The sequence below is a fragment of the Tachysurus vachellii genome, chromosome 4, assembly GCF_030014155.1.
Source record: "Tachysurus vachellii isolate PV-2020 chromosome 4, HZAU_Pvac_v1, whole genome shotgun sequence".
In the NCBI taxonomy this organism is placed as follows: domain Eukaryota; kingdom Metazoa; phylum Chordata; class Actinopteri; order Siluriformes; family Bagridae; genus Tachysurus; species Tachysurus vachellii.
In genome coordinates, this window is record NC_083463.1 from 10,824,219 (window position 1) to 10,846,644 (window position 22,426).

Here is a 22,426-nt window from a genome sequence, read left to right on the forward strand (position 1 = left end):
TTTAAGAAAGCTGCACACCTTTTATATAGAGCAGACAATACAGTGCTCAATCAACAGACAACAAACAAATGCCAAAAACATATATTACCTGTGTGTCTAAACAATAGAGCAGTGTGTTATGCCAGCTTCATGCCTGAAGGGATGAACATTTGGTTGATGATGTGCGTGAGTGTCAAATCTGTGAAAGGGTAAAGATAACAGGGTTTGTGTTATGTGGGTGAGGGTTACAGGTAGAATATACTGCTGAACAAAAAAACCTTAATAATATGAGATTGATATATACTGTAGGTGTGACACTTCATAGGAATAATTTTTTTCTAGCTTGATTAATACGAGAGACAATGATTAATTGTTGCCAGCAGGGAGACACCAAACAGAGTCCTAGGACCTTCACTGGTTGTCCAGCAAAAGTTCCAGATAAACCCTAAATTAAGTCTACAAATAATTGTATTGGATGTTCTATTTTCCTGACCCAATCATGTAAACTAGTAGAGAATTACTGCATTTTGAATCCTGATAGCCTTGTTCATCATCCTCTGCCATTCATCAGCAGGCAAGTAGCGGTGAGATTCATGCTTTTGTTGTAGAGCTTTATTCATTATTTACCTGATCTGAAAAACAGCCTGCAAGACTACTGCACAGCTGTCATCATGCAGCGCAGCTCAGCCACAAATTATTCATGATATTTGGAAAGAAAAGAAGCACAAGTGGGAGAAAGAAAACAGGTGATGTGGTTAGTAAGGATAGGTTTGTGGGAATGACTCTCTGCACTGGATAACTCGCATGAACTTATAAGCATCATTTGGAACATATGGAGTGCTGGGACTTAGACACCCTATTTTTTATTATTATTTTATATTTAAAAATTAAAACCAAATATTGGCTGTTTGCAACTCTTTAATGTAAAAAAAAAAAAACTTGATTCATTTTGTTATTTTTAAATAATTTTAATTAACATGAATGATGAATCCAGATATAGACACACACTATATGACCAAAGGTTTTTGGACACCTGACCATCACTATCCATATATGTCATATGAGTCCCAGTTCATACTAAAGGAGTTTAGGTATTGAAGGTGGGATTGAGCTGTAGCAATGAGATCAGGGCTCTGCACAGGACACTAGAGTTCTTCTACTCCAGACTTGGTGCACTGTGTCTTCATGGAACTCACAGATTTGTGCTTCTTTGTTACAGGAAAGGAACTAAGATATATATTACTACTATTACTGCTAATAATAGTAATTCAGTAATCCCAGTTTGATATGCCACCTCAGCTCAGGCTCCATGGACTTTGAAAGATTATGCTAGCATGCTGCAGGACTGAGAGTAAGCATCACACACACACACACACTCACACACACACACACACACACACACACACACACACACACACACACACACACACACATTCTATGCAGTTTTGTTGTGCTCAAGACTTCCAAAGTCAAGTCCCTCTGCTCCCATCACATTCCCTGAAGTGAAGAGGCAGTTATATGTGAAAGGGTGGAGTGGAGGGATGATGAGGGGAGTGTGTGTTTGTGTGTGTGTGTATGCTTGTATGTGTAGGAAGTGGATACCGAATGATCCAGACCAGCGGAAGTGACCACAACAATAGGACGCTAGAACAGGCAGAACTGTCAAATGTGATCTGACATTTTCCTTCGTTTTCCATGGCTAATGGAAAGCTTTTCCATTAGCCACCTCAGCATGGTGCCAGCACAGAGTCCCACCTGCTGCTCAAACAGAGTCCAACAAGATCTAAAGAGATGTTTACCTGCTCCATTTAACATTACATATCACTGACTGATCAACTGTCACTGAGAAAAGATTGGACAAATTCTACTAAACTAATCAGCTCTGTATAGGTGAAGATTTATATATCACACAGCAACATGAACAGATCATTGGCTAACTGATCAAAAACATTTTGTATTTTTGTGACACTGCATTCTGTTAATTTTTGTTTTTTGCACTGCTCAGCTATTTTAAAGTTGGCAGGTGTAACTCCAGGATATGAAACAGTAACAAGAAATGTATTTCAGATAAATCACCCTTATTACGGAGAAAGCTATTGAAAATACTATATAAAGATAATATTTGGAGTTCATTTATTTGAGTCTGTGAGTAAATAAATGAGCTCCAAATTAGATCAGGTGATTTGAGTGAATAAACCAAACTGTAAAACCTACTGTTAAAGCAGATGTTAGTGAGTCAGTGAATAAAATCATGCAAAATACATCAATCTCTTGTCAGTACTTTTGTCTATATAATGTGTATATTTAGTTTGTAGTTATACTCACAAACTAAGAATAACTGCTAACTAGATAATTAAAATAACCAAATTATTCTTTCTGAATAAATAAAATTCTTTATTTATTATTTTTTTTAATAAAAACAATAAATGATTACATTATTATTTTAAATACGCCTCTTTCAATATCACACATACATCACTTTAGTTAGCATGTTGCTTAAGAGCACAAAAGATAAAGATTAAGATAAGATTAATTTAAGATAAAGACTCTGATAAATAAAACTCTTGCCATAGAGCCTTGGAAGGACAGGAGGCTCAGGAGCTATTACTAAAAGCTATAAACTCTAAAACACATTTATTCTGTAATACCAACCCTCACGCCTTCTCAAACCTGTCATATAAATCTACAGAATAGTGTGATGGAAACTCTGAAGTCTGGTGTAGTCAAGAGTTCCATGTGCATTAGCTGTTATAATCCTTGCTGTTAACACAAAAACACCTTTAGCAGCTCAGCATTGAAGCAGTGTTCCTCTCTTTTAGTCAGCTTAAATCTTGTCTCTTTAAAGATGATGTGATTTTCAAGTAGCAAAAAAAAAAAAAAAAAAAAAAATAGAGCTGCTCTGTGATAGTCATCGACTTAACCAGGGATGATGGAAGCTATGAATCTCTCTAAAAAATTCATAAGATCCATTACAGGCCATGCAAAGCCAAGCCAAGCATATGGTGGTAAAGAAAAATGACAAAAGATTTTTTCTTAGATATAATAAAAAATTTATGCTAAGACATTCAAGTAAAGTTGCTTTTGATGTTCTGATTTAATGAATGATTTGATGCTTGGATGTAGACTTGGTCAAGCCTGTAGTAATGTCTGTTCAGGGAACTGGAGAAGGTCATGTGTCTTTCTACTGATGAATCAAGCTGATTGTATGCTACTGTACCAGAACTGCTAAATATCACTTCTGACATTTCTGTGAGCCTCATAACCAAACACCTGCTATGCAGCAAAAAAAAGAAAAGAAAAAAAAAATCAATTTCACAAACACACTTCCACATTTTCTCTCCCACTCAGTCAGACATGCCTTGTTTATCTAACCTGAAACATAAGCTTGGTTTTGAGCGAGTCAGCTACATGAACAGCTGTGATGCTGTTATAGTGTTGTCGTTGTTCAATCTTATGATGGGCAGCGAGCTATGAACAGAACAACAGTGTTCATTAAGCACAGCCTATTGTATCTGAGAGCATGCTTTCACTGAATAACAGCCTATATATATATTCGCTTGTTTCCACATGTGATTATGTGAGTAAAATGTGATCACACATGAAGGAGCATTTCAGCACGTTGTCACTGAATTGCACATAAACACTGGTTCAAAACTATATAATTATATAATATATTATATAAATAAAACAAGGAATATTCATTCTGTGTAAAAATTTAACATTTAAAAATAAAAGAAATAATTCTGAGGATGTGAAATAATATGGAGAAATAAAAATGGGAAAATAACCACGTGTCGAAATCGTATTTTTATTTTCTAAGCTATAATAAACACCAGAAATATAAAGAAATGTCCAATCTCTTTAATCAGAACATGGCACAATAATACTCTTAGACTTAGAGCAGTGAAGCATAAGGAGAGGACACAGATATGGTCTGTAGGGGTTCTCTGATGGAGCTGAGACTCCACTCCTGTTTGAACTGAAACATTTATGATGCCAAGTAGAACCTGATCTGCTTGTGTCGTATCAAAGTTCTTCTAAGTGGCACACTACTCTGGTCAGTCAGAGACTCAACACAGATGTAAATACACAGATGTGACGGTAGAGAGATTTACAAACGAGCGCCATTAGGGTCAGTAGTAACATGTATTCTCATAGAAGCACTTTTCTTCTTATCTTTAAACCTGAAGCAATGGCCAGAGGTAAGACATATTATTAGACGTAGCTCTTGAGCAGGCACTCAAATGGAAAACGAGGGACCAGAGGGGAAGGAGGGAAGGGAGCCGGGGGGGCTAAAAGCCTCCATCACCTCAAGAAAAAGACACAGGAACCCCTCAATGTAGCATGTCTGGTTATCCAAATACCAGAGAATGAGTGGAGTGACAAAATCATTGTGACAGCCTGTTCACATGTAACATCCTAGCCTCTGTGGCCTTTGGGAGTTGCCTATAGAGATGGGGCTTCATTGCTGGGGGTAGCCCAGGCGCCGTTGTATTGATCACTAAAACACATACGGTGTCTCAATTCAAAATACAGGCTGTACTTGAAGCTTCCCACTCTGTATGTATTGATTGGGAACAAGTCAACACTAGTATTTACCATCAAAATACTGGTTGACTAAAGGTGATGCAGGCTTCAGCTGTAGTTGTGCTGGTGTGGAAGTATGGATCTGTTGTTTTTTCCTCCCTCTGGTCCCAACGTGTAACTAAAATGTAACATGCACAGGACAAAAGCCTACCTGGAAAACTGGCATTTAAAGTGCAAGTTCTTTTCAGTTCAGGTACAAAATATGTTCAAGGGAAAACATGCCTGTTGTCATTATTGACACAAAGCGACATCAGTGTGTAAACAGGGAAAGTTAGCATCATCAGAGAAGCCTATGCTTAAGTTGATTTTTCAGCTATGATTTTTAGATGAACAATATCACCAGCTTCATCCATGTAATAGGGTCAGAGAGAAACTGTACAAACAGCAATAAAAACACATCTCACATTTCACCTTATCCGTGCCTCTGAGCTGGCCAGAAATTTCTTGGTTTTTCCACAGCACCTCTTAGATTTCCATTAAGCTTGGAAAACTCAGAGATCAAAAAGACTGTTAACAATTTAATGTTATATAATGCAACAAAAATAATCTGACATTTGAAACTGACAATTTCAAAATAACAAATAAAAAAAAAAGACAATTACGGTGATATATGAATTAGATGACACCAAAAAGAAGTCTAATACACTGCTGCCTGAACAGTCCTAGTTGTCACACAAATTTGGTTTTATTTAACATTATGGCCTCGTCTTAACATTTAACACCTTATAAACTAGCACTTGATGCAGTACATTCTATTATTCTGTATTTTCTATATTGTGCTTCAACACTTAATTGTGTGCACAATTTATTGAGGTCACAAGATATTAATTCAAGGTCAAGTAGTAGGACTTCAGTTTGATTATGTGATAACTGGAGATCACATGTGATTTCAGACTGTAACACTGAACCTTTACCTGATTATTTTTCACATGATCACATATTAGTCACATTATCGTGTGAAATTTTTTCAGTTTTTCAAACTGACTCTTGTAACTTCAAACCTCTCTCATAAATTCTGTTGGGGTTGCAGAATAATTTATACTAGCTAGTGACTAACGTGTAGGAACATTCAGCTTCAACCATGTAATAGGATCAGATAAAAACTGTATAGTCATCACCAGAAACAAATCCAGCTCACATTTCTCCTTATCCTGTGATGCAGAAAAAAAAATGATAATGATGGACCCCTATTAAAGACGCTATTACAGAAACTCGTTTCACATAACATTAAGGATTTAAATGTTATCTACAAAGGGCCAGCGTGGCTTCAGGTTTTCATTTTAGGTAAACAGGAACCAAAACAAATTGTTGTTTGCAGACCAAAATCAATTAATTAAGCAACTGGAATTGAGTGTGGCTTCTGATTGGCCGCAGACTTTCCCTTTGCGGATAACATTAACACAACAGTACGGTATTTACAGTACTGTACAGTATTTTACTGTTCATGTCATAGCAAAACATTTTCATTTAACATTGGTTAGGATGATTTAGATGTTTATATTGAATTTCAAAAGGCTAAGAGCATCAGTCTAACAATGGGTAGGGTATGTGATGCTAACACAGATTCACAGGAGAGAGAGCATTAAAGAGACCACTGTTTTTTTTGACATGTTAACTGGGCACGGGGGTCAATTTTTGGTAAACAATTTCAATCCCTGACAAATTCTCTGAAGACCACGGTGCTCAGAAGGTAATAATCAGAAGGTATTAAAGGAAACTACGGTTCTGGCTTACTACATCTTTTTAAAATCTAATAGGATAAGATATACTTCATGATCATGAGTGACGAAATCAGGACAACCCCCGTGTTAATGAATATGTGCTGAATATCATACAGATGCCACAGTGTTCTGAGATCTAAGCCTGAAAGGTCAATGTGTGTGTCAGGTAATCAGGTTACGGAGGTGTTGTCTTGTTGCTGGTGCCTTTTAAAAAATACATGGTTATGTGATAGCAGTGACCTGATGCAGGTCTGCTACTTAACACATGCCTTTAGCAAAGCCCATACTGAACAATGAGCAGTTGGATTACTTGAAGAGTGTTTCATAATACACATGCATGGAAAAGGTATTTAATCTGTGTACTCACAAAACCACCCACGTTTAATAAGCACAGGTTCAGTGAATCTGCCCTGTAAAGTCTGTATATCCATTTTAAATGCATTTCCGCTGTGTCTCAAATAAACAATGAGGAAACAACAAGAGAAATGTCAAACATCTGACATCACCAGCCCTATAGATCTGTCAGCGTCGTCTAGCAGAGAGACACTTCTTTCCTAACTCCCAATAAACATCACTGTCTGCTGTCAAAACACTGAATCAGCAGTCTCCAATTAAGCAGGAGCAAATCTGAAGCAGACACGCGACAGGCGTGCTCTTCCATACACTCTATTTGCACTATGCCTTTTGTGTTTGGCCTTTCATCACACAGCAATAGACAGAGCAAACCATCGAACCAGCTGCAGGTTAAATCCTAGTGCTCAAACCTTGTCCTCATCCATTGAACTAAAATCAGGGTCTTCTATCCATACACTGAGCAGGAAGTCAAACACACGACCAATATCAGCTTTCATACATTGGAGAAATGTTGGATTAAGGCTTTGTGTAAAAAAGAACCCACAACCCATGCAATCACGGTTGCCTTTTTAATATTTTCATGGCATGACATGTTTAAATAACCACCGTCTGAGAGAACTATTGTGAGTCAGTGTGTTCTGTATGATCTATCATGCTAACATGTATTGAATACTGAATGTCAAAAAAGCAGACATAATCCAATCATTAATAATATATACACCCGTTGACCCCAGAGAGTTCAGTGAAATGATTAACATGATTTTTTGGGTTTTTGTGATTCCTCTCTAGAGCTTTCGAGAAACGTGTCCTGCTCGAGTGCATGTCAAATTGCTAATCTTGTATATTGTAATCCTATTAGCACACGCTCAGGCACTGTGCTTAATACAAGCTTTACAAAGAGATCTCTCCATGCTGCTGTCCTTTCATACACTTCAGTCTCAATATCATGGCTTGCTAGACTCTTTTGTGTATGTATCATTCCAAAAGAATCTCTGTGATCAAAGAGCAGAGAGGGATAGTGACTAATCCAGAGCTGATTGAGGCCATTTGTAGACGGCAGACTGTGGCAGGACGCTCAACCATGACAGCGAATCAAATGGAAGACGTCATTCAGAGATGGGTGAGTGAACAGCAAGTCATGTGACTGAAAGAGTATTTGTATTCCTTAGATGGATAAAAAACTGTTCAATTTAAAATTACATGGGGTTAGAATTACACTGGTCACACTTTACACTATGACAAGAAACTGGTAATTATTAGTAAATTAATAAGGGAGTAGTTAGTATGTAATACTGAATTTGACAGTAACCAGTATTTTTTGTAACATACCAAATTCAGATTTCAGTAGTAGTTGAATCCATAAGGCAACAATTACTCAGATGTTAATATTTAATGATATGTTCAAGTAATAGTTGGTGCATACTTTGTTTTACAAGTTGTAAATGTAAGACAGAAACATCTATTGTTTCAGTATTTACACAATCATCATTAGCATACAAAAATAGCAAAAATAGGTATGTAACTAGAAAGCCCTCTGTAATAATGTGGTGAAATAAATTCTTCTAGAAAAACTATTCTTATCTTTTTGATATTCAGACCACAAAGAGATATAATCAAAATTACCAGGTACTGTACATATACAAGAAAACCCTTTTTGATACAATGGAAGGAATTGTAGGACTGTCAAAAAATAAACATAACCGAGAAATGCAACTACATCGGCTAGTAAGTCTTATTTAATATAATGGAAATGGTGGTTGTAAAATTTTGTGTATATTGTACATGGTGTCTTTTCCGGGAAATTATTGCCCTATGGCACCAAGCACTATAAAGACCATCCAATGACTGCTACAATTATCACATAGAGGTTCAACTCAACCACTGAACACAAAACAAGTTCAGAAAACATTGTGATCTCATGTTGAATTATTTATTAAGTTGAATTAATTATTTGTTCAGTGTTGGCCCCCTTCCTGATTTTTTATTTTTTTTTTGCACGTTTGTCACACTTTAATGTTTTAGATCAAACAATTTTAAATATTAGTCAAAGATAACATAAGTAAACACAACACGCAGTTTTTAAATGAAGGCTTTTATTATTAAGGGAGAACAAAATCCAAACCTACATGGCCCTGTGTGAATAAGTGTTTGATTGCAGTTCTTGCTGCTAATTGTGGCCCAGCCAGTTATTAGGTTTAGGGGGCAAACACTTTTTCACACCACTGTATGTGAATCCTTGAGTAGAAACCTGCTCATTTACACGTAAGTTGATATGTACAAGAATATCCAGTACTATATATGGTATTTACATGAAAATTATTGTAATTACCCCATGCTTACATATTACTTAAAACAAATGTCCCTATGACATACTAGCTACTCGCTACATCATTTTATGTTATTACTAGCTAATCGCTATGCTTTTTATTATTAATTATCCCTTTACTTTCTGTACTGTAAAATAAAGTGCTATCACTAGATTTATTATTCCATCTCATAAACGGTATTAGGATTATAATGCACACATTCACTTTAGAGTTATAATGTACATTAATACAGTGTTAGGGTATACTATGACTACAAATTCAGAAAATACCGAGAAATGTGCATCGCTTTACGCAAAACGTTGTGCAAATTAAATTGTTTGAATAATAAGAATATTATTATTAATTGTGTTTCAGCGAAATACCCAGGGAAAAGATGTGAAAGCAGAAGATCATGAACTCTTTGTGAACGTTGGACAAATGTGCATTGCTCAGGGTGACAGTGCACAACTGCTGGATTTTATCAGCGAGGAAAAAAATCAGGTGAATGTGGAAGTATTTCTGCTCATTGCAATGCTGACATGCTTCTGCAAAAGTGTTGCTTAAAAAGATTTGTGATTATGTTCCACGTAGTGTTTCACTTGCAAATCATACATTTCATTTTCTATGCTTACAAACAACAGATTTTATAAATGCTCACCTTAACTGCCCCACATCTAATTGAGAAGAATGAAAAAGGAAACAATAAGGAAGCTTTCAATTTCAAATCCCATAGACATAAGCAGTTACTGCAACAGTCACAACTCTGCCATCATTCTGTCCCACAGAGGACCGTGAACCCCAGGAAGTAGCTGTTCCTACAAAACCATCACTTTTCCCTAATTCCTAACTGACTTGCCTGCTCACCCCTTGGGTGTAAAAATGTAGTTTGGAGGAAAAATCAGTCAGATTTCTCGCTCCACTAGTAGCCCTTAGAAGCAGTGCTCCATTAAGTGCTTCTGCTTCTCCTGTCCCTTTCACTATTTCCTTTCCTGCAGAGCCTCAGGAGCATGTGTGTTTTAAACCAGATCTTAAAAGTCCATTCAATAGATCAGGGTCTGTGTAGATTAGAAAATAAAATCAGTGTCAGATATTAAGGTATAATAATAACAACAGGAAACATGCTTTTTTCATGCATGTACAGTACAAAGGGAAGTGAAATGTAACATTTCTTCTTCAGAAAGCGAAAATCTCTGCACAAGGTGCATCAAACCGTTTCAACTTAGGTTCAGTAAGAAATAAAACACTTAACTCATGTGCTGTTAGAACTGCAAATGTTGTTGTGGTGCAGCATGACATTAAATGGAGTTTACTGTTACCAACCAAAGTGAAGTGTTTTATTTCTCTTTTACCTCAACATGTTTTAAAATGTTTTGTTTCTAGTTAGCATATTGTACGTTTAATTTCTTGGAACATCACTGAGAATGTCAAGTTGCTATTACTTATGTTGTAGCAATTATAAACATTTATTAGTCCTCACATGTTTCTTTCTTTTCTCTGTCTCTCTTCTAAGTTAAGAAGGCAAAAAAAATCTTGTCTTGTACATAAGAAACCAGAAGGCGTTAACTGCTTTGAAGACTTTCCTGTGGTGGAAAATTTGGTGACTGTTAAAACTGACAATGAAGACCCCTTCCATTAATGTTAACCATCTCCATACAGAAAGTTTCACCTTATGATGAGACATTTGTCTTTGTTAAATAACAAACTGACTATACTATACTATATATACTAATACTATAAAAACAATCATGTATTAGAACAAACATTACTCTTAATAATTAACTTATTTGAATCACAGCAGGCACTAGAGTGTAAGTTACAGATAAATTGACCGAATAGAAATAGAAAATCTGACCGAAAAGAGAGATCTGTGAGAGTTGTGAGAGCTGTGTTATAAAATGTCAAAAATATTTAGTTACATATCAGTTAAGTGGTTTATTTTTATTCAGGACATAGTGAAATCTATGGGTAGTGGTCTCATAGGGCCACTGATTAAGGATATGGTGAAGAAAGAGAGGGATTCTGTACACTGTCAGGCTGTGATCACACACATCATACAGGTAAGTATATAATCCATAAAATATATAATCAAACATGACTGAGTTAAAGAGAGTTTGAAAACAATGTTTGCCCTCTGTAGATTTGCAATGCAGACGAACTCCTGGATGTCTTGCTCAAGCAAGTGGAAGAAACTGATCCTGTTGTGATTGCAGACACCATCACTCTGCTCATGCAACAGATTCAACCAGGTAATCAAGCACCTGCTGTAGCTTGTTGTCAGCACTTACAGCTCAAATGAGACAATTGGAGCTGATAACTTTAGCAATAATTAAAAACATAACTGCATGCAGGTTTCCCAACACCACAGATTAATATAGTTGAACTATTAACACTTTGAACTATAAACACCTGTTATTCATAACTGTCTTACAATGACTAGCCAAAAGAGCATGAACTTGACCACTTCAAAACACGTACACAGGAAATTGTAGAATGTGTCTCCCCCTGCAGTCTCCAGAAGTAATTACAGTACTGATTTGTCTACTACCCCCCCATCCCACCCCCCCAATACACACAGTGCTGATGAGGCTTGGTGATTCAAAGCCTGCCTTGTTGAGCCTGGCCCTGGATGCTCTGCACAAACAGATCTCAAAGCTACCGGTACCATACACGCACAAACAGGAAGTGGAAGACGTGCACGGTCTCTGTCGCTGCTGCACTGCTCTGCTGACCTTTGTGCAGCCATTTGTGCAGGAAGTCAAAAGTCAAGAGGCAAAGAGTCCGATGGCAAGCACGTATCATTCGAGAATGAGGACTGTGCTTCACAAATTGTATGTTTATTCTATAACTTTGCAATTATTCAGAGTAGTATTAAAAACATCCATTATTACAGAGATTATAGAGAATGTGTTTGGCTACCTTGACCTTGCTTCTTTCTCTTATTTTGTTCACTTTGAATGACACGAGTTACTAGTATTCGTATTCAAAGTCTTAATTGTGTCCTTGTATGCATTTTGCTTGAAGCTGCATGGAAAGTCTAAGGGAACCACTCCTTGGAGCTCAACTTGATCGGGAGACTCACAAGTCTCACAATTCTCCCCTCTGGAACTTTGCCACAGAGATCATGGTGAGCTACACAAGCTTCCTTCCACATTAAAATAACGTAAATGTGCTTTCAACATTCTCATTTATGCTTCATTTTAGAGCACTCTATCAGCTATCCAGGAGCCTCTGCCCAATCTCCTGCTCTACTATCCCTTGAGAGGGAAGGAAGACAAGAGAGTTGTGCAAGATGACAGTCAGTTGCCTGAATCAAGGGCTTGCCTGGCCTACTTGCTCTTTGTCCAGCTTATTGCCATTGAGCTGTTTCCTGCTGTCTTCAGGTAGGATGCAATTATAAAGGTTTGCTTTTTGTCTTTTTTATTTTTGCCAAAAACTGTACCAAGTCTTTATCAAACTTGTTAACATAGGATGCAAATTGGCCTTCTGAGTTTTTAAAATAATTTAAAGCAATTTCATATAAAACAAAACAAAAGAGAAATACAAGTATATCCTGTGCTAGCTATTAGACAGTCATTTTCAAACCCCAGCAAAATTCTACCAAAATCAATGAACATATTTTCAGGCAGAATGGATAGGTATGACATATTGTCTAAAACTTTTTGAAACTCATATAACATATAATTTTCTCATATAACATTTCATTTCACAATTTTAGCCCAGTGTTTATCCTGCAGTGTAACATGGAGTACATCAACATTTTACTGCGCAGGTAATTTAACAACATTTTTTTTCTCTCTCTATAAGTAACAGTAGCCTGTCTTATATTACAATAAAATAACACCACTTTTTTTCACAGAAAAGATGAACCATGGATCTTGAAAGGTTTGGTAAGATGAGGTTATGCTCCAGCATGTCATGTGATAATGCCTGTAATCAGTGATCAGTGAGTTTATTATGCCTCTTACTGGGACTCTGTCTCTTTAGGACTTGTATGTTAAAAGCTTGGACAGAGTTCTGGACCACAGTCTTCCAGTAGGGTTGCTGGAGCAGAAGATGTTTCACACAGTTACACAAGTAAGACAATCACTAGACAGCCAGTCAATACACAAATGTTCTGAAGTGTTACACTGGGTTGTCAGGTACAAATACCATCTAGGAGCATTTTCCAAGTATACAATTACTGCTTCGGAAAACTGCTGATTTGATCATTCAGGTGGTGGACTATTCTTGGTATAGTTGTGTGAGCATATCAGGCAGAGCAGTACTGCTGGGGTTTTAAATGAAAAGTGTTAACTTGTAGATTTTTTTTTTCGATGCTCAATTAGAATAAATCAGACTCAGTTCTCATTTTCAGTGTAAATGCTTTATCTGGATACTTTTGCTTGATGAAAATGTTCCAACTTTGCACTACTGCTTAATAATGAACACAAAGCAGAGAACTATTCACTTTGAATTTCTCATCAGGAATAAATAAATGTGTATCTGATCTCATTTCTTCTCGTTACCACCAAAAAGTTGAATATTTTCTGATAACAGGAAATGCCAAAATGTGTATTCCTCTTATTCCACAGCAACTTGTCAACAAATACAATTCTGAACTTATTAATGAATTACATGTCTTTCATTTAATGTTATTAAACATACAAAATACACAATAGTTCATTCCGTATAACTTGCCAACTATAAACAGTTGTTCCTTCATCAGCTTCTCTTATTAAAAAGACATTAAAAAACCCAACAAGGACAACTACAATAACAACAATACAATTTCTCATGTTAACGAGAAACCTGAAGGTGTAAAGATCTGGTCTGAAAACTTTCCCATGGTGGAAAACTTACTGACGGTTACAAAGTGCTGACAGCCAAGATTCCTTCATTCTATAAATATTAGATTAAACCTCCCCTTACAGAAGCCTTCACTCTATCAACGATTAGACGTCTTTAAAAAAGGTCCTAACACACTAAATGTTGTGTTGCTGTATATTTTTGCTTGGTGGACTGTTTATAAACCCAACTCACTTTAAATAAGTAATTGTAATTATTAATATTTTTGCTTTTCATGATACAGAACCTAATTCACATCATGACCGACTGTCCTATCCAGCATTTGGTAAGTGTGGTGTAATCAATAGTTATTATATATTTCAATAAATGTATAATTGAAAACAATGAAATACAATTTTATGATAATTCCTCACCTTTTTCAGAGAGTAAAAGCTCTAGTGGTGTTTCAGCTTTTTATAGAGAAACTCAGTTGGGAAGCGAAGCATAAATTCTTCAGGTATCTCAGTGATACTTTCTCAATATATTGTATATTGTCATAGAGTAAGATAATATATAACAGATTTTATACGGCTGGTTAATAATGCACTTCATACACTAACAGGTGCATAATGAAAACCAGTCAGCACGCAGGAGTGGAAAGTGTCATTCTCACAAACATCAAAAATCAAGTGGAGAACTCAAGCAAGGTCAGATGCAGGTCATGTTCAATGATTCACATTACAAGCCACAATTGTAACTACAATTATCAAAGTGAAACTTGAAAAGTGAAACACTTTTTTGTACCTCTTTTGCACTGACACTTTAAATCTGGACTGTCACTTTAATTCTGGACTTGCACAGCACAGTGCCACTTTATACACTCTATACACACCATACTACACATAGACACTTTAAGGACAATCATTAAAAACCATACGCATTTATGTATATGTTTTTTTGTATATGCATATTTTTTTTCCACATGTATTTTTCATATTTTCATAATTTATAGTTTTTATATAGTTTATCATTTTTATTTATCTATCTCCTTTTGGTTTATTTATTTATTTTTAAATCCCTAATTGCATTCCTTTTATGCTTAAATACCAGACAGATGCAAAAAGCATTTCACTGCATGTCGTACCCGGTATGTATGTGTATGTGACTGAAATGTGAAAATTTGATTTGATTTGACTTTAATGCTTATTATTGTGGCTGCAAAAATATTTTAAATCTCAGATTTTATAATGGTCTGTGTTATCTGGTTAAAAATAATCATCATTTGAAACTCACGTCCACATGTTAGTGCATACACCAGAAAGTTAGTGCTGCTACTAAAGACATTAATACAGATTACAGATCACTGTTTTGTTTTAAAACAAAAACCAAATAATGCTAGATACATTGCATGACTTGGGTTCCTCTTACTCATATTATTTTTAACAGGAGAAAATGATATTGTTTCTGCTCTTTCTCTACCGAGATCTAACTTGTGTTTGTAGTCAGATGGACAGATGGGCAGCTGGTTTAAGGGGACATTACTGCTAGCGCTCCTGAGGAACACGCTGAGCTTACCTCAAGGCCCAGAGACGGACTTATTGCATGGGATGGACAGGTGGGCAGGTTACTGCTTGTGCCCTAAATACTTGTTTCATTCATTCCAAAAAATCAACTCTCACTACAATACATGTTTATTTTATGTGCATATAATCTGATGTGTGGAGACCTTTACGTTTTAAACCTCAGATTTGATATTTCACAAGATACACGAGATAATTGAATTCAGCCTCTGATTGATATGTGACAGACTTTGATCTGATTCAGTGGTAGACACCTGTAAAGTCGCCACTGATAATGATGTAGATAAGAATTATTTTAAGCATTAGAGCCTATGATAATAGATGCTAGCCTATTGAATTATTCAGAATTATTTTAAAATTCTGATTCCTCCCCCTTTTCAGTTATCTGTGCTGACCCTGGCCCCAACCATAAACTTTTTGCTCTATACTTACAAGTAAATCCGTGTGAACTGTTACAAAGTCATGAAATGAGTCATGTTCATGTCTAAAGAGGGCTGTGCAGGCAATAAAATGTCTGACATGTCCTAGTGGCTGTGTTATATCTTGTAATTAATCACTTTCACTGTTCCCTAACATGTGGGGTTTACAAAGAAGTTAGGTTATAATTAGGTTATAATTACTGAATAGATCTAATGTAAAATATCTGAGCTGATATGCTAATCTGTAAAAACGTAAGCCTAAATTGGAACACACAATCCATATATGCCACCTGCCTCTGCCTTGAGAAATGTTTTATTCAAATGATATCATTCAGCCTTGACAATTATTTATTGATGATTCTAGGAAAATACCCATGATCCTACAGCACACAGCATATGGCAGGCAGGTGGATGCTGTAGGGCAGATACTGTGTCCTTCATAAAAAAAAGACCAGAATGAGTGATTGACATAAACTGCTCTGGATGAGCAACATGTGAACTGAAACATGTGATTTAAAAATAATTTTTACTGAGCACTACAGGTTTGATATGTCATGCATTCTGAGGTTCTTTTCTGCTCACCATTGTCACACCATTCAATGAATAATCTAGAAACTGTTGTACATGATTTTCCCATGAAATCATCAAGTCACAGAGACTGTACTTTTCCACATTCTGATGTTTGATGTGAACATTAACTGAAGCTCTTTACGTGTATTTGCATTATAAGATGAGCAGATATGCAGGTGCTCCTATTAAAGTGACTGATGAGTATATATGTATATTTCCATCTTTTTATATTGTAGGGTCATGGTGTCTCTAAATCTTCTGAGATATCTTCTCATCAGAGAGAGAAGCAAATCTGTAAGTCTGTAAGTCTGTCTTTTAATGGAACAGATGAAGCTCTATGAATGGGATGCCCAATGTATTTGTTTTTTTTTTTTTCAGACAGGTATTTGGACAGAGCTTTGTGACATTGCTGAGAGCTACATAAAAATACTGCGTGTGTGTCTCACCATGTCAAAATCATACTATGGGTCAGAACTAAAGAGACTGCATGAGGACAAAAAGGTCATAGTAAGGGGTAAGTGGTTTTCATTTTTAACTGATGATAAATCATTTTAACTGTTGGCAAAAGAGCTTTGCATCTATTATTGTTGGCAATGTCATTTAAAAAAGCATATCCAGGTATTATTATTCTACTTTATTACTTTATATAAGAACATCTTAACATTTTTTATCTCTAGAACTGAAAGAGGCCTCAGGAAACAAATCAATTCAACGTATGATTGTGAAAAACAAAGCTCTAGCTGGAATGCCCTGTGAGGCACAGGAGAAGGTAAATCCTCTCTCTCCTCATATCCTTACTACAGTGAGTCAGTGAGTGTCAACATAAAAATGGACCTGTTTTGTCATTTCAGGTACTACAGTGTGCACTTGTTACATATGATCTGATGGAGAGTCTTGTCATCCGAATAGAGGAGATCCTAGACGAGAGAGTGTGATGTTGTCCAAGCCGTGTTTGCTTTTTCCTTTGCTGAGTTGACTTGTAATATTAAAAGCAGTATTAGGTGTGAGCAATAGGTACTGCATGTTAAATATGCATTAAACCTTCTAGAAAAAAAAATCTCTATTCAAGAATACGTTGTTTACTTAGACCGAGGAAAACACATATACATTGCAGAATACTGTCAGTGTGCTGTTCATAGAAAATCTTCGTAGATGCTGTAATAGAAAACATTCTGGAGGCAGCAGTTATTCTTAACTTTTAGGTAAGCTATTCAAAAAGCAGACTAGAACATAAAGGTGATTACTAACTGTTGTGTGTGTTGATGTAGAAGTGTGGCTGCATGACTAGTGTTTGTGTACTTTGTGCTTTTATATTTAAATATGACTCTGAACTCTGACTGTAAGACTGTAAAATGGAAATTAAAAGTGGAAATTAAATGACCTTAAAAACGTCCAATTTCTTTAAAGTTTCATGGCTGTGTTTGATGATCTGAGCTCGAGCTAAATGCATCCGCTCCTGCACTCTGTCCTTGTGTGGTCTACTGGTGGCCTGCAATATATAACTGCACTGTGACATTTAATAACCTTATAATAAAACTAGGTGATTGCATGAAAAATACATGTATAGTTGCAAAAAAAATTTTTTTAATCGCTCATAAAATGTGATAATAAAAACAAGCAATCTGCTTAAACTAATAATACAAAAAATAGATGTTTTGTAGTGTTACTGAACACAAGAGCATCAAATATCTCCACCAAATATTTGCTACAACTGCTGATCAAACCTGCACAACTCTAAATAGGAATGTTTATGCTGTTTCTCCCTAAGATGTTTCATCACTATTCATCACTGTATCTCTAGTCTTTGTATAAAACAGCCATATTCACCATACAAGTTGGTTTTATGCTCTGGCCATTTAAAAACACAAAATGTCTTCTTTTTCAACCAATCTGATGTTGATTTGTATAAATATGCATGTCGGCTTTATGACTTCATGTCACAGATGAACAGATTTGTGACCACCCTGACATTTTATGAGCAATCAATTCATTAATCCAGATAATTTTCTAAGGTTTGCAAACTTTTTTATGCAACTATATGTCTGTTTCACAAATCAAATAGAACACTGTACAAACATAATACTAAATTATCATAATTCTTAATTATATCAAACATCACACGGTATAATTAAAAGTATAATAAAGTGATAAAGGATGCAAGTAAATACGATTATATGTTCTGCTACTTACTTTAGCGATGGTCATCATTCCCTTGACAGTGTCCACATTACTATGGACAGGTAAGATTTTGAGGTTACTGCCAAAGAACCTGGTAGAGAAATCAAAATACAGCTTATGAGATGTAAGTTCAATATTTTTAACAACTCATTTATTCATGTTTAAAAAAAACTCAGCAGTGCATCAACCAAGTGGAGCACCAGATTTTTAAAGCACAGTTTTTTCTTTTTGTACCTGTTCTGCACTGCAGACACAATTTTCAATTCTCTTGCACCATACGCTGGCGCCTGGAGCAAAAGAAAGCTGTTTCTGTGGACCTGGAGGAATTTTTCAATCCTTTTAAAGAATTCTTCACACTCAGTTTCAGGAAACTCCTCACTTGTGATCAACAAGAATGCCACACCTGGACATGAGATTCAAATCACACTAATCTGAAGTAAAGGTACAGAAAAGCAGATATACCGGTTGTGATTTTAACCATTCCAAAAAAACAAAACAACAACAAATTAATAAAATACTCTTTACACATCCCTAGGGGTCTCAGACCCTCAAATTATTTTACCCTAAACAAATAATCTTTATGTCTGTTTACCAATTATAAGAAATTAGATATTTTACTGAACTGAGAAAAGAGTATAAAATTGTTGGGGAATTTCTCTGTGATGATTGCACACACATACACATTTACGGCATTTGGCATACGGCCTTAACCAGAGCAATGTACAAAAGTGCTGTCAAGTCTCTATCAAAGAATACATTAACACTCGTTCGCTAGGTTACAGACTTAGGATACCATCAACTTAAAACTGTTCAGTTTTTTTTAATATACACATAACAAAAAGGAAAAAAGAGCTAGTTCAAGTGTTTCAGGAAGAGGTAGGTCTTCAACTGTCATTTAAAGATGTGACCAGTGACTCAGCTTTTTGGACATCTAAGATGTTCATTCCACCGCTGCGATGCCAAAATAGGTGGTGGGACTGAGTGGTAGATGGTGGGACTGAGTGGTAGATGGTGGGACTGAGTGGTAGATTGTGGGACTGAGTGGTAGATGGTGGGACCGAGGGGTAGATGGTGGGACTGAGGGGTAGATGGTGGGACTGAGCTGTAAATGGTGGGACTGAGTGGTAGATGGTGGGACTGAGTGGTAGATGGTGGGACTGAGCTGTAGATGGTGGGACTGAGTGGTAGATGGTGGGACTGAGCTGTAGATGGTGGGACTGAGGGATAGATGGTGGGACTGAGCTGTAGATGGTGGGATTGAGTGGTAGATGGTGGGACTGAGTGGTAGATGGTGGGACTGAGTGGTAGATGGTGGGACTGAGCTGTAGATGGTGGGACTGAGGGATAGATGGTGGGACTGAGTGGTAGATGGTGGGACTGAGCTGTAGATGGTGGGACTGAGGGATAGATGGTGGGACTGAGTGGTAGATGGTGGGACTGAGTGGTAGATGGTGGGACTGAGGGGTAGATGGTGGGACTGAGGGGTAGATCTGACTGAGCGAGGTGCAGTGTAAGGAGTGATAAGTTCTCTAAGAGAGAGCTGGTCCATTTTTGTAGGCTTTGTAGGCAAGTATCAGTGTTTTGAATATGACATATGCAACTTCCGGAAGTCAGTGATGGAGCACAGCAGTGAGGTGTGTGTGAGAACTTAGGCAGGTTGAAAACAATTCATGCAGCTACATTTTGGATCATTTGCAAAGGACGAATTCTGTTCAAAGGTATAGTTGCAGTAGTCAGTCTTGAGATGACAAGAGACTGAACAAGTACATGTGCAGCCTGTGTGGACAATAATGGCCAAATCCTTCTGATATTGTAGATAAAACGCGACATGAGCGTTTCACATTTGCAACATGCGAGGACACACATTACAGAAGGGTAGGATAGACATCCGGCTGGAAAAACATTTAGTAGAGATGATTCGGTATGGGGGGGCACGGTGGCTTAGTGGTTAGCACGTTCGCCTCACACCTCCAGGGTTGGGGGTTCGATTCCCGCCTCCGCCTTGTGTGTGTGGAGTTTGCATGTTCTCCCTGTGCCTCGGGGGTTTCCTCCGGGTACTCCCCTGGTCTAAAGACATGCATGGTAGGTTGATTGGCATCTCTGGAAAATTGTCCGTAGTGTGTGATTGCGTGAGTGAATGAGAGTGTGTGCCCTGCGATGGGTTGGCACTCCGTCCAGGGTGTATCCTGCCTTGATGCCTGATGACGCCTGAGATAGGCACAGGCTCCCCGTGACCCGAGGTAGTTCGGATAAGCGGTAGAAAATGAGTGAGTGAGAGATTCGGTATGGTGATTGTACAGTAAGTGTAAAACACTGCCACTCGTCTAACTTACAGGTCAGTACTGTAGGTCTCAAGTCTGGTTTATTTAGTCAAATTATATCCCTGTTTCAAGCCTAAGCTCGGGGCTGTATTGTGTATTACACAGTCACCCTGTATCTAAATGGGATCCCTTCATTATTCTCAAAAAACATGAGTGACTTTAGGTGCAATGACTCTTTAAAAGGTGTGAATGTGCCTGGTGTATTGGGGTGAGTTGGAGTGTATTGGGGTGAGTAAGGTGTATTAGGGTGTATTAGGGTGTATTGGGGTGAGTATTAGGGTGTATTGGGGTGTATTTGGGTGAGTTGGGGTGAGTTTAATTTTACCTGAGAGAGGAAAGACAAGTGTACCGGGTTCAATACTGTCTGAATAACGAAGTAGATGTTCTTGTGCTAAAAGCAGCACTGTAATTTCCTTATTCTGTCAAGACAACAAAAATAATTAAGGTTAAGTGTAACGTTAATCTTAAATAGAGGCTAAACTCTAGAAGACTAGCTAACTAGTTAGCTAAAAGCTAAAGAAAAAGGTTCAAGCTATTCACCTGAAGGGACGTGCTGACAATAACAGTTGTTTTCCACGAAGTATTCGTGTTGTTATTTGCCATTTAAACCGATAAAAGCACCTGGAGATAAGACGATATTTCACAAACTAATCCCTGCTAATATTCAGGATACAGTGGCATCTAAAGTTGATGAAAAATCAGTAATATTTTCGTCGCAGATAAAACATTACAATGCAAACAGGTTTAACAGTGGAGAAAACTCCTGAGTAATAAATCCACCAAGGGTTAAATCACATTTAATAAACCATTTGACATCTAACATCCAGAAGGAGAGTAAATCTGAGACGATATGAACGCTTTCGATGATCAGGCTGTGTTTCTTGTAAACACGGCACAATGGCGCCATCTGTCGGTGAACGAAAAACTCACTCAACATTTCGCACTCTGATCGTGTGATTTCTTTATTATTTAATTATTTCCCAAACACGCTATATATGCCCTAACATCGTGTTAACAACATTACATTTTATAATTTCACTACAATAAATCAATACGAAGTGTAGTGTTTCCTACTTCACAAAAACAGTTTTTCAGCATTCAGCGTGAGACTCACGCAATTGACCCGATTCTCACGCTCTCACGCCACACCCCCATATTCTCACGCAGACTCGTGCAGCAGTGAGGGAAAAAAATCGCGCCGCATGATCTCGCAAAGCAACGCGCAGAGAGACCAGACAGACAGTGTAGTGAGTTTTTTGTGACAATTGTGAGGGAAATACACAATTTATTCCCATAAACTGTGTAGTCAGCCGTTCTCCCTCCCATCTGCACCGTGTGAATTGTGAACGCAGGCAGGTCAGTGAGTTACAGAGCGCTCCGTGTCTCCATCCAGTTTAGACTAGTAACTAATAGGCCTATGCTGTTATATAGTTTATATAGAGTTAAATTAGCATTAGCATAGTTGTTTTGTTTTGCAGCACTGAGCAGTTATTTTACGTAACTTTATCATAAAAAACAGTACAAAAGCATTTCCAGATGACAAATATCTGGACATGCCTAGTAGTTAATGTTAATTATTGTTTTCTAAGAACAGAATGTCAAGTCAACGACATCCCATATTAAAATGATTTTATTTATATCAATAAC

The 22,426-nt window shown here is 37.0% G+C and overlaps 2 protein-coding genes across 3 annotated transcripts; one reads left to right on the plus strand and one right to left on the minus strand.

The window, feature by feature from the left end:
- Window positions 1-113: 113 nt before the first annotated feature.
- On the minus strand, window positions 114-21,588 carry LOC132844359 (protein SPO16 homolog). 2 transcript variants are annotated; one of them, XM_060867709.1, is made up of 6 exons: window positions 21,320-21,588; window positions 21,105-21,198; window positions 18,693-18,861; window positions 18,471-18,549; window positions 17,662-17,769; window positions 114-178 (listed from the first exon to the last, which is right to left on the minus strand). In XM_060867709.1, exons 1-6 carry the CDS (start codon window positions 21,380-21,382, stop codon window positions 173-175), a joined length of 519 nt encoding a protein of 172 aa, XP_060723692.1. In that variant the 5' UTR covers window positions 21,383-21,588; the 3' UTR covers window positions 114-172. The 2 variants fall into 2 exon arrangements, with proteins under 2 accessions (XP_060723692.1, XP_060723691.1); XM_060867708.1 differs by lacking the exon at window positions 114-178 and having other exon boundaries at window positions 17,523-17,769.
- Window positions 7,723-17,264, plus strand: glmnb (glomulin, FKBP associated protein b). Its single transcript, XM_060867707.1, has 18 exons — window positions 7,723-7,761; window positions 9,323-9,448; window positions 10,894-11,004; window positions 11,085-11,193; window positions 11,523-11,775; window positions 11,969-12,071; window positions 12,149-12,327; window positions 12,663-12,716; window positions 12,804-12,834; window positions 12,932-13,021; window positions 14,016-14,057; window positions 14,155-14,228; window positions 14,334-14,418; window positions 15,214-15,326; window positions 16,517-16,574; window positions 16,659-16,794; window positions 16,958-17,049; window positions 17,132-17,264. Exons 1-18 carry the CDS (start codon window positions 7,723-7,725, stop codon window positions 17,213-17,215), a joined length of 1,779 nt encoding a protein of 592 aa, XP_060723690.1. The 3' UTR covers window positions 17,216-17,264.
- Window positions 21,589-22,426: the final 838 nt, after the last annotated feature.

Coding starts and splice junctions, on each gene's coding strand:
- glmnb (XM_060867707.1), top strand. CDS start 7,723: ATGACAGCGAATCAAATGGAAGACGTCATTCAGAGATGG. Junction 12,072..12,148: donor ACTTTGCCACAGAGATCATG/GTGAGCTACACA, acceptor GCTTCATTTTAG/AGCACTCTATCAGCTATCCA. Junction 14,058..14,154: donor ACTGTCCTATCCAGCATTTG/GTAAGTGTGGTG, acceptor CACCTTTTTCAG/AGAGTAAAAGCTCTAGTGGT.
- LOC132844359 (XM_060867708.1), bottom strand. CDS start 21,382: ATGGCAAATAACAACACGAATACTTCGTGGAAAACAACTGTTATTGTC. Junction 21,199..21,319: donor TTGTCAGCACGTCCCTTCAG/GTGAATAGCTTG, acceptor TTGTCTTGACAG/AATAAGGAAATTACAGTGCT. Junction 17,770..18,470: donor GAATGATGACCATCGCTAAA/GTAAGTAGCAGA, acceptor TATATATTGCAG/GCCACCAGTAGACCACACAA.